This window comes from Eulemur rufifrons, chromosome 29, assembly GCF_041146395.1.
Source record: "Eulemur rufifrons isolate Redbay chromosome 29, OSU_ERuf_1, whole genome shotgun sequence".
Classification (NCBI taxonomy): domain Eukaryota; kingdom Metazoa; phylum Chordata; class Mammalia; order Primates; family Lemuridae; genus Eulemur; species Eulemur rufifrons.
In genome coordinates, this window is record NC_091011.1 from 32232548 (window position 1) to 32245046 (window position 12499).

Sequence of the window (12499 nt, forward strand, 5' to 3'; positions counted from 1 at the left end):
AGAGAGGTATGTTAGTACTCACACCACTCCTTGCTATATATTTCTTTGGACACTTATCCAGCATAACTTGTGTTATGTGTTTATGTTTAGATCCCATTTCCAGTAAGGCTGTGAGCTCTTTACCACTTGTTATTTCATTCATTCATTCATTAATTTATTATTCTGTCATTCATTTAGGATGCTTGGATGGGTTTTTTTCATTTGTTTTGTTTTGGGGGAGGAGGTTGAGTCATATGGGAGCTGCAGTTGTGAACAAGACAGAAATCATGGTCTCATCCTTAGAGAGCTTGGAGTCTAGTGGTGGAACAGGCAAGCAAATACGGAGTTAACATAAAAATCAACACAGAGGGGGAACTACCTAATCCTTACGAGGAAAGAGGGTTAGGGTGGAAGTAAACAAAGGAAGAGAATCTAAGTTAAAACTTGATACAGGAGTAGAATTTACTCATTTGAGAGAAGCTACCATATTCTCTGGTGGAATGAAAAGCACCAGACTGGAGAGGAGAGAGAGAGAGAGAGAGAGAGAGAGACCGACCTGACAGTGGGTCAGTGAGCATGACAATATTAGGGTGGGGAGGGGGATAAATTAAGCTGAAGAGAGAAGCTAAGAGCAGATCATAAAATAGCCTTGTAACTTAGGAGCCATATTAAGGATTTTGTATTACTCTAGGGAAAACGCTATGTTTATGTAGGGCTTTAAGCAGGGCACATCATTATCGTATTCGTGTTTCAGAGAAGATCTGTCCGCCCCAGAGGGTCCTTTTGACCATTAAGCTAGGCTTACACAAGCAGGAAAGAAATCTGGTAGTTTTGGCTGTGAGGATAGAGAAAAATTTCCAAATAAAGTGATGTTTCCGCCTTGTACAACACAGGCCTTCCAACTGATTTGATTTGATTCGGCGGTAGAAGAGAGGCCGGAGGGTGACAGCTGGGCTGAGCCACTTGGGAAGCAGTGGTACGATTCCCTGATTTAGCGATTGCATAATGAGGAGAGAGAGAAGCGGACTGGAGAGAAACAGTGGGTTCATTTTCAGTAATGTGCATTTGAGGCATCTGGGCTGTTCTTTACGATTGGGTTCACTGCATAAAATACACTCTATAAGAATAATTTGATTTATTATTGTACAATCCAAGCTTGAAAAATTCTACCAAACCACTTTACTACAGGAAAAGATCAAAGCGGGAACTTCCCCCAACTACCTGTTAAATCCAACGAGGACGTTTGTGAAAACACGTTTGCTCCTGCTTAAGACAAGTTGGTTGGCTTTCGCGCATGCTCGATACGTACCACAGGCTCCGCGCTCCCCAGTCCTCGAAGAGCGGAAATGCGGTTTCCCCCTGCTGGTCAGACTTGTATAATGCAGCTCGAGGAGAGAGAATTCCCAGGGGCGCGGTAGCTGGTGGGTGACGTAGAAATCCGGCGTCGGAGTAGAGGCAGTTGCGTCAGTGGCGCGCGCCGTGGGAAACCTGACAAGCAGCATGGCTGCAGACAGTTCGGAGGCGCTGAGGCCGAATGCGGCCTCTGACGGGTCCCTGGTAGGATCGGCAGGCGTCCTGCCTTGCCTAGAGCTTCCTACCTATGCTGCTGCTTGTGCGCTGGTGAATAGCCGCTACTCCTGCCTGGTGGCCGGGCCACACCGAAGGCACATCGCGCTGTCGCCTCGCTACCTTAATAGGAAACGCACCGGCATCCGAGAGCAACTAGATGCGGAGCTCCTGCGCTATTCCGAGAGGTATAAAGCTCTTTTTAACTTTTTCTTCTCGGAGTAGGCAATGACATAACGTGGCTTGCCGCGTCGCCTTTTGGGCGCGGGAAGGGGCAGTGGGTGGATGAGATGATGGCGCAGCAGGAAAGGTATGAATGGTAGAATTTGCACCGGCCCCCGGGATTTTAGCCCGGGATTCTAGAGTCGCGATTCGCCCCTCAAAGCCAGTACCGCACTGGTAAAGATCTGTACTGGGTCCCTGTCATAGGCAGAGAAGAAAACTTAAAGGTGAAGTTCAGGTGTCGGCGGAGGGAGTGGAGAATCTCGCTGCAGAACCCTGTTGTATGAGGAAGTATAGAACAGTGGTCTGCAGATGTGGTAGGCCCAGTTGTATTTGGCATTGAACGTTCCATTTGGCCGCTTCCAGATAATGTTTTCTCATTGGTAATGAAAATTTGGTATGCAGTACTTCAGTACATTCTCTTTCATTCTTTAGAAGATTGCACATGAAGCAGTAGTACAACCTTTTAATTGTACAACATGAAGGGTAGTTTCTGTTGTTTGGGCCCTGGTAATTTCCCCGGATTCTCTTCTCTTGGATGTGATCGGGGATGAGGGAAATACCATTAGTTTTGTTTTATTTTGAAGAGCTTATTTATTCGAACTGGTGAGTCTATTGCTCTTGGGAGAGAAAAAAAATCTTTTGGTGCTTTTAAATTAAGGTATTCAAAAGTGACATGAAAACTCGTAATGACGGGGATGTGGGAGATGTGCTTTTAGTATTACTCGGGACTACTTTGGTTCAAAAGAGGAGCTCTAAAACTAGGGTGAATGGATTCCTTAGAGAGTCATGATTGCCCTTCAGGAATTCCGTGAACCCTCGGAAATTATAGGAAGTTCTTACGTGAGTATCGTTAGGCACAGTATCCAAAAGCTTTCACCACTTTCTCAATGGACCCAGGCCCCCCACAAACATTGTAAGAGTCAAGCATGTCCAGAATATACAGTTTCCTCCAAGCACCAATACACACTTGTGTGTTTATATTATATACCAGGGACTTGAGATAATAAAAACAAAAAATAAAATTTCTGTTTCAAGGAGCTTTAAGATGTAGTAGAGATATAAGACAGTTAATCTAGTGGTGTGTTAAAATTCGACAGAAATCTAAAGTTGTAGTAAGAAAAGGAGTGGTGAATTGGATCTTGGGACCTTTGAGAACAAGTAGAAGAGGGTACTTGCAGATGGTAACATTCTGGGCAAAGAGAGTGGCATAAACAAGTGGGTTGTAGATTGAACTAGTATGCTTTGACCAGAGTAAGTACTAGATAACTGGAATAACGTTTATGTAAGGGGAAAGGCATTGAGTGCCATTGGAGAGGAGGCGAGGGGTTCAAAGACAGGGGTGGGAGGTGACTCAGAGTGGATGGCCATTTTGCTTTTCCTGCCTTTAACAGTTTGTTGTTGTTGTTGTTGTTATTGTTTTGTTTTTTGCTTGTTTGTTTTTGTGTGTGGGGGGGTGTGTTAGTGTTTTTTGTTTTGTTTTTCTGTTCTTAAGGAGGGCTATTTCTTCTTCCTTTCAGTACCTTCTAACACTGAGGCTTGGCACAGTCTTCAGAGAGTAGTACGTATCTGTAATCCCTAGCACATAATCAGATTTGCAGCTTAAGAACAGAACTTGGTAGCATTATATGATGGCTTAAATAGGATGAGACAGTGGATGAGGGGACCAATTGAGAGGTTATAATAATTGTCCAAGAGAACAATGATTAGTCAAGGATGGATTTGAGAGATTTAAAGATATACAAGGTGGTCATAAAATCTGGAAACACGGGCAAATATGCTGCTATTTTCTGTAACCAATTATTGCCTCCACTTGACAGGTTAGGGGAAAGTCACCCAGAGTGGCTCTGAACAGATTTGGACAGCTCTCCTTCCTCATTTCTTATGGGATACTCTAAGAATTCCTGTTTATTCAGTGCAAATCAGGCACTACACTTTTAACTATGCATTACTGATGAGGGACAAAACATTGAACATCTTACTAAATATCAAGTGAGGCTACCCCCTGCACTAACACTTACTTAGGATGGTTTCTAAAAAAACAAAAGTAAAGGAGGAAAAGATGTGTAGGTATGTTTGGGTGTCTGTCTTTATCTGATGACTGATAATGAGTTACATGTTGTGAGTTGCTTTCTCACAGGTTTGATGGATTTACACAAACTCTTTTGGCCTTAAAGTCTATTGTCATATTCCCAAGTCATCTGTTTGAACCCTATGGTACCCAATACCTCCCTTTTATAAATATAAGAAATATTTCACAGTACCACCTTTACTATTGTGAAAACACTCTTTACTGTGCTAAAATGAAATCTACGGATAATATAATCTACCTACACAATTTTCAAAAAGAAAAAGAAAAGTCTATGCAGTATTCCAATACACTGCAGCAAAATGTGTTTCAATATGCTCAGGCATGACTCCTTGGAAGACTGAAGTAGTTGGGTGCCTGCTTTACCAACATGAAAGAATCACTGTGAATATGTCAGTTTCAAATGTGGATTGATTGCAGGTGTTTTGAATTGGTATAACACATACAGTATCTCCAGTTACCAATGCCTTTCTGAAATAGTTGATAATTCTTGGTAAAGAGCCACACAGAACAATCTCCCCTTGAATTTACGTATTACTACATTCCTGTGAATTTTAATGTATTTTAAAACCATGCCAAGATGACTTTGTGTTGATATGTTTGTTAAGAGTTAGATTATACGTCTAGCTATTTATAAACAGGTTTGTGCTCTTATTCAAAAGTCATGCAGAGCTAAGGATCTTTCTTCACTGGATAGGACTGTCCTGTACATAGTGTAGACTATCTCTCTTCCTTGGCTCTTGCAATGTTTGTGATAACCATGATTAGCACTACAAATCCTCAAATGTTCCCTAGGGCAGCAGTCCCCAACCTTTTTGGCACCAAAGACCAGTTTCATGGGAGACAATTTTTCCATGGACGTGGGGGGTGGGTGATGGGTGAGTTGGGGGTGGTGCAGAGCTCAGGCGGTCCCATTCCCTAATTAGGGCTATGAACCTGTACCTGGCCATGGCCCTGGATGTTAGGGACCACAGCCCTAGGGGACAGCAATACTCCTTCTACTTGAGAATCACTCTCTGATAGTTAAGAGAAAAGGCTTTAATTAGGGGGCACAAAGTCTTAATTTTTGTTTTCTGATCATGGAGTTACTTTCTTCTTCCTGCTTTCTGTGTTTTCTGTGTCCCTAGTATTGTCTTCATGATGGTATGATTCCTGCTTAGGAAAGCTACATGCAAAAATTAACTACTCAGAAGAGTGCTTTCCTAAGTTTCTGAGCTTATTATGGTTTTCATAATTTGTTAGTTATTAAAGTTTCTTTACTGTGGCTCCTGTTTTACTAAAACAGCATCTATTAGGGATAAGTATTTTATGTGAATCATGCTAGAAATTTGAGTTCATAAAAAAAAATGATTTCTGCTTCCTTAAAATCATGTGTAGAATCCAAACATATATACAGGTAGATTCAATAAAATTTAATAGATTAAGATTAAAAGCAGGGGCCGGGCGCGGTGGCTCACGCCTGTAATCCTAGCACTCTGGGAGGCCGAGGCGGGTGGATCGCTCAAGGTCAGGAGTTTGAGAGCAAGCCTGAGCAAGAATGAGACCCCTGTCTCTACTAAAAAAAAATAGAAAGAAATTATCTAGCCAACTAAAAATATATATATACAAAAAAAAAAAAAATTTAGGCAGGCATGGTGGCGCATGCTTGTAGTCCCAGCTACTTGGGAGGCTGAGACAGAAGGATTGCTTAAGCCCAGGAGTTTGAGGTTGCTGTGAGCTAGGCTGACGCCACGGCACTCACTCTAGCCTGGGCAACAAAGCAAGACTCTGTCTCAAAAAAAAAAAAAAAAGATTAAAAGCAGGGATAAAGTTGTACATGGAGCCCCACAGGAGTAGAGGAATGATTTTAGCTTTGCCTAGGGGAGTCAGGGAGGTTTTCTCCAACAAGTAGTGGATGTGGTAGTGAAGCCACCAGGTCTTTCTCTTTAGTAGCTATACTTCCTTAAGAACTAGGAAATAGCATTTTGAAAAATTGTTGCCCCCTAATCCTGACTCTGAAATTTGTAGACTAATCTAAAGTGTCAGAGTCAGTTCTTAATAAATGATGTAGTTGTATTTCTTAACATTTCCATTTACTAGCAACAGTTGCAGTTTGGGATTTTTCTCTATTAAGTCCTTGGCTTTAATATTCAGGGACTTCCACTTTAACCCTAATGTGTCCCTTACTGTATGCCTGCCATCAACTATGGAAATTCAGTAATGGTGGATAATACCCAAAATTGCCTGTGAGTTAGTCATACTCACAGAAATACACAAACATTTTCCTTGCCGACTCTTATTATTTCTCTTTCTAGCAAGACTAGTATTCAAATAGGGAAGGGTCGATTTATTGCTTATGCATAATTGGGCATTTCATTTTGAGTACCTATCTCTAATAATCATTTTTAACTTAGCCAACACCCTGGAACCCTTTTGTGAAATGGGATTGCTAAAGTTGTTACAGACTAATCATATGCTATTGTGTTTTTGACATGGGTGATATAATTAGGAGATACATGCTTTTTGGGTACTTAGAATATCTAATCAGTATGGGAATGGCCTAGTTTAAAAGATATCATTTCTTTCTTTTACAGTCTTTTAGGTGTCCCCATTGCATATGATAACATCAAAGTTGTCGGTGAACTGGGAGATATTTATGGTGATCAAGGACATATTCATCTTAACATTGAAGCAGATTTTGTTATTTTCTGCCCTGAACCAGGGCAAAAGCTTATGGTTTGTATTTCATTTTTTCTACTTTTCTTTGTATAATTATATAATCATGTCATTTTGAAAATTTTAAGAGACTGTATATACTTTGAAGTAAATTGCTATTATGGGTAAAAATTATTTTAAAAGGAAAAAAAAATTAGTTTCTGTCAGTTTAACCTAGGTAAGTTTTTAAACTTCAATCTCCTAAAACACATGCATGCACATAACATATGTCTCATCCAGTTTATTCTTTGTATTAGTACTACAATAATCTTAAGGGAAAATAATCAGTTATTGTTGTTATTATTTTAAAATTTCTCAATTCTACACAAATACCTTTTCTTTATAAAGGATTCAAAGAGTGTAGCATTATATAAAACAGGAGTTTGAATGGTTGTGGCGCCAGGTAAATAATGACAATGAATGAGTGAGGACAGGGCAGCCAGTCTGTACCTAGGAAATGAAGGCCCTGTGTGGAAGGTCTTCCAGTTTTTCAGAACCTAGAAATGCAGAAATTGATGTGAAATCTACTGAAACATATCCCTTTATCCTCTTTACTTGTCCTTCTCTTCCTCTAGCAGTTCTGTGTATGTGTACATATATCTTCATATGTGTATGTATATTCGTGTGTGTATATGGTTTTTTTCTCTAGGTAATAAAGAAAAAACTTATAGGAATGGCTTAATCTAATAGATAAGAATTGTTAACTAACCCTTAATACTGTTAATAAGAGCGTAGATCAGATTTCACTATGACAGAATCAACAAGGCACTTCTAATTTATTTTTCAATGTCAAACTAATGGGAATAGTTATCTTTTGCCTGCCAAACTGGGATCATAGAACTGTAATCCAAACTATTAAAGTTGGCAGTAGATTTGTACTCTAAAATTCCGAAACTTAACTTCCATCTGTTTTGTGTAAATAATTTTTACAAATGTAAACATGTACATGGAAATAACATTCAAATTGTACAGAAAGTATGAAATGAAAAATGTCCCTTTTATTATATCCCCTATAAGATTCAGTCCTCAAATACTTTTAACCAGTTATTTTCAATTTTTATTTATGTTTAGTGAGACATAATTTACATATAATAAAATGCATAGATTATATTTTTCAGTTCAATGAATTTTGACAAGTCTGTATATCATTCCTTCTCCTAGAAAGGACCCTCGTGACCCTTCCTGGTTAATTCCCTCTCTATTCCAGACACAGCTACTATTCTGATTTTGTTTATCATAAATTAGTTTTGCTTATTCTGTCATTCCATATTAATGGAATTATCATTATTATCTACTCTTTTCAAATCTAGCCTCTTTCAGTCAACATTTTTTTGTTTCATCTGTGCTCTTGTATGTATTGGTGATTTGTTCTTCCTTATTGCTCATGGTATTGAGTTACATGAATATATCACAATATGATTATTCATTTCCACTGATGGACATTTGGATTATTTCCAGTCCAGGGCTATTATGAATAAATCTGTTGCAAACATACATTTTTATTTCTCTTAAGTGAATAACTAGAAGTGGAAGTGCTAGGTCTCAGAGTACATGAGTGTGTTTAACTTTATGATAAACTATTGTCAGACTAATTTTCCATTCAACTCTTCCAGCTTCTCTGAATCCTTGCCAAAGTTTGGTGGTGGTAGTCTTTTTTTTTTACTGGTGGGCATATAGTGGTATCTCAAGATTTTAATTTGCATTTCTCATGAGCAGTTTTTTTATATGTTTCAATGCGAAGGGCCTGTTTAAGTTTGCCCATTGTTAATTGTATTTTTGTATTTTATTATTGAATTTTAGTTGTTTTTAGTACTAGTACAAATCCTTTTCAGATAAATGTAGTGTGAATAGTCTCTCCCAGTCTGTGACTTGTTTATTAAATTTTAATGGTATCATTTGATGAACAAGTACTTTTAATTTTGATGAGTTCCAATTTATCGTTTTATACTTTTATGGCTATTGCTTTCTGTATCCTATCAGAGAAATTTATCTACACCCAGATTGTGAAGATATTCTTCTGTAAACTTCAAGAAGCTCTTAGTTTTAGCTTTTCCATTTAAGTCTGTGATCATTCTTAAATAATTTTTTGCACATAGTATGAGGGCCTTGAGATTCATTTTCTTCTCTGTTATCCAGTTGTTCCAGACTCATATATTCAAGACTTTTCTTTCATTGATTTTTTTTAATTTATAGACTCCATTGTTTAGAGCAGTTTTAAGTTTATAGAAAAATTCAGTAGAGAGTTCAGAGTTCCCATGTATACCCCTCCGAACACACAATTTCCCCCATTACCGACATCATCTTGTGTTAGTGTGGTGCATTTGTTGCAATTATTGAGCCACTATCAATATATTGTTATGAAAGTCAATAGTTTACATTATAGTTCAGTCTTTGTATTGTATAGTCTATGAGTTTTGACAAATGTATAGTGGCATGTGTCCACCATTATAGTATCCTACAGGATAGTTTTACCCTCCTGAAAATCCCCTGTGCTCCACCTGTTCATGTCTCTCTCCCTACCTCCCTGCTAATCCTGGCAATCACTGCTCTTTTTACTATTTCCATGGTTTTACCTTTTCCAGAAAGTCGTCTAGTTGGAATTGTACAGTAGGTATCCTTTTCAAATTGGCTTTTTTCACTGAGCAGTTTTCATTTAAGATTCCTTTGTGTCTTTTTATGGCTTGAAAGGTTATTTTTATTGCTGAGTAATATTCCATTTTATGAATGTACCACAGTGTATTTAGACCTTCCAGAAACTACCAATGAGGACACTAGACTCCTGATCATGATAGATAATGAAGTTTTATTCTGTCACATGTGTGAAGGATTGCTGATGTTAAACAGCATTATGTATATGTCGATATTATTTAGAGTTCTGTGAATCAGAAAATGTGAATTTCTTGTTTAATGTTTCATGGTCTTCAATTTTATACCTGGTATATGTTGATCTCAAAGTGAAAAATAAGTTTTGTGGAAAGTTTTAAGTTTAAAATCATATAGCACATACTTTTTTAGTTTTAAAGCTTTTAATAATGTTTTTGTGATTTAGCCAAAATAGGCATGTTCAAGATTTACATATAAAGGGTAAGCTCCTTTCTAATAAGACTGCTTACATCATGCTACATTGAATCATTAAAGAATGCATTTTTAAGCTTTGAAATTCAGTCTGTTTACAGAAATGTAATGTAGATCCCAGTTATAAAAAGCATATGCTTCCTGCCTTGAGGTCTTTTCACATGTAGGTCATATCAGAGAGTATTTTTTGCTTGGTTTCAAGGTGGTTAAACCACAATAATCTATTCCCCCAGGAATCCTGCAATGGAGGTTAAGGTATTTTCTTGGGGGGTGGAATGAGATTAGTAGTTTATGCAGTTAGACAATTGATGTGCAATTACTTCTTTAATAAAGTTTGAGCTTTCTAAAAACTAAGTAGTGTTCTAAAGTGATGTTTTAGTGTGACATGTGGTAAGTTTTAATTGAGGTAAACTTTTTCCATATTAAATTATATCATTAATTGCTGTTTTCTCTTTGAAGATCCATTTGAAGCTTATAAAGTTTAGTTCACCTTTTAACTCTGCAGATCTCTTCTTAATGTTATACTCTTTCTTCTTTCTTCTTCCCAGGGTACAGTTAATAAAGTGTCTTCTGGCCACATTGGCTGTTTAGTGCACGGGTGTTTTAATGCTTCCATTCCTAAACCTGAGCAGTTGTCAGCTGAGCAGTGGCAAACCCTGCAGATAAATTTGGGTGATGAACTGGAGTTTGAAGTATTTCGTTTAGACTCAGATGCTGCTGGAGTATTCTGCATTCGGGGAAAACTAAATATCAACAGGTTAGTTCATGATCATGTAATTATTATTGGATACTTCATCATTTCTACTTAATTCTGAATTTAGAGAATATAAGCTGCTCTTTAAAAAAATCTGTTTATAGCAATATTCATGCTTTCAAGTCATAAAGTCACTATTAATCTTAAGTAATCTATGACAATGCATCAAATATATATTCTAAAGCTATATTTCTAGCTAGCTGGTCTGTATTTTAATAACTCAATTTTGCTGAGTATTTTCTAGTTTGTTTTTTTTTTTTTAATTAAAAGTTGCTCTCTGAACTTGAAATTACTGAAAGTACAATTATATCACTATTAGCCTGCATTTATTCTTACATATTTAAAACAAACAAACAAAAAAAGGTTTGAGTATCATCATCTGTGCCAGGTAGATATTTTACCTTCTATATTATTCTATATTGAAATTCTTATAAGAATCACTCTGATTTTGAGCTTGGTTCCATAGGAGCCAAGTCTGGGTGGGTGGCAACTCTTGGAATGCTGCTGAAAATTTTTTCTAGATTTTGCCTTAAAGTAACAAGGATATGGGTTAACATTCTGGAACAGTTGTCCAGTAGAACTTTCTGTGATGATACAAATGTAGAAATGTACCATATGTGCATAATTACAGTAGCCTCACCATTGAGCACTTGAAATGTGACTAGTGCGACTGAGGAACTGAGATTTGAAAGTTATGTCATTGACATTACTTAAATAGTTACATGTGCCTACTGCTAGTGTATAAGACCATGCAGTTCTGGAGAGAGAGCTACTTCATTAATTCTTATTTTTATTTTAGTGGTATAAAATAATTCATAACTTTGAAGTAACACTGCCTCAGTATAGGTTACATAAAACAATGGACTATTATTTGAAGCAGGATTGAAATAGCAGACAGGAAATCCATTACTTTGATACATACCAGAAGCATATTTTTTCTCTCTCAAGTGTCAGTGGTTTGGCTAACAAGCCTGGGTGTCATGATGTTTAATGTTCAGTGACCAAATTTTCCTGAACCAAACCAAACCAAAATTTACAAGACATGTTTTGACAAGATTTGTATGCCATTTTTATAGGCGAAAACAGTCTGGGAGAAATCCTTTATAAACAAAGGATTTAACATTTAATGTTAGATTTAACATAGTTGAATTTAATATTCAACAGCCCGTAGATATTTCAGTGGTCTGAAGGATAACAGAATAGAATATTTGAAATTTATGCCATAGTCATATATCTTGTACTGCGGTCATTATTTAGAGAATCTTAGCATGTTGGGATATTCTTTATCTAATTTTGGTGTTTGTCCTTATTGCTCTGTTAATTCTTTTAAACTTTAATTTACAGTTTACAATTTAAGAGCTCAGAAGTTTCTGAAGAAGTAACAGAAACTGGCACTGAAGAAGTTGTTGAAAAGCCTCCAAAGAAGAAAAAGAAAAAGAAGAAAGACCCAGAGACATATGAAGTGGACAGTGTTACCATAAAGCAAGCAGATTTTGCAGATAACACCCCAAAGGAAGAATTAGACCTGCAGCTTACTAATAATGTGAATGGTCTCTGTGAGGAAGAGTCAAAGAAGAAGAAAAAGAAGAAGAAAAAGCACCAGGAAGATCAGGACCAGGACCCTGTTTTCCAATACAGTGACTCCAGTGGTTACCAAAGTGACCATAAAAAGAAAAAAAAGAAAAGAAAACACAATGAAGAGGCTGAATTTACCTCACCTAAAAAGAAAAGGGAAAAGTAATTTTCTTCAGTGCATTGTAAATATAGTTCAGTTTTTAAAAGATTGATTTACACATAATAGATGAGTAAATATTTTGAATGATATGAAATGCTTATGCATACCCGTGGTTTGCAAAACAGGAAACACTTGATTAAGAGTTGGAGGTTCTGTGTGCTAAATATTATAAAACTGACTATAAATTAATTTGGGCAATACCAATACTGTTGAAGTAACTTTTTATTTTTTACATAATAAAAAGGTAAAAGCTACTTTCACTCTTGACCCTTATATTCTCTCAGGTTTTACCCTCTACATAAAATTATTTCTGTAATCTCAAGACTAAGAAAAGGACTTTAGAATACAATATTATTAATATCATTAAAGAATGAGTTAAGTTTGA

At 37.0% G+C, this 12499-nt stretch overlaps 1 protein-coding gene across 1 annotated transcript; it reads left to right on the forward strand.

The window, feature by feature from the left end:
• Positions 1 to 1479: 1479 nt before the first annotated feature.
• POLR1F (RNA polymerase I subunit F) lies at positions 1480 to 12166 on the forward strand. The gene is given in 5 exon segments (XM_069461642.1): positions 1480 to 1733; positions 6430 to 6571; positions 10174 to 10382; positions 11724 to 12098; positions 12100 to 12166. Coding segments are annotated over 5 exon segments (1047 nt in total).
• The last annotated feature ends 333 nt before the right edge of the window (positions 12167 to 12499 follow it).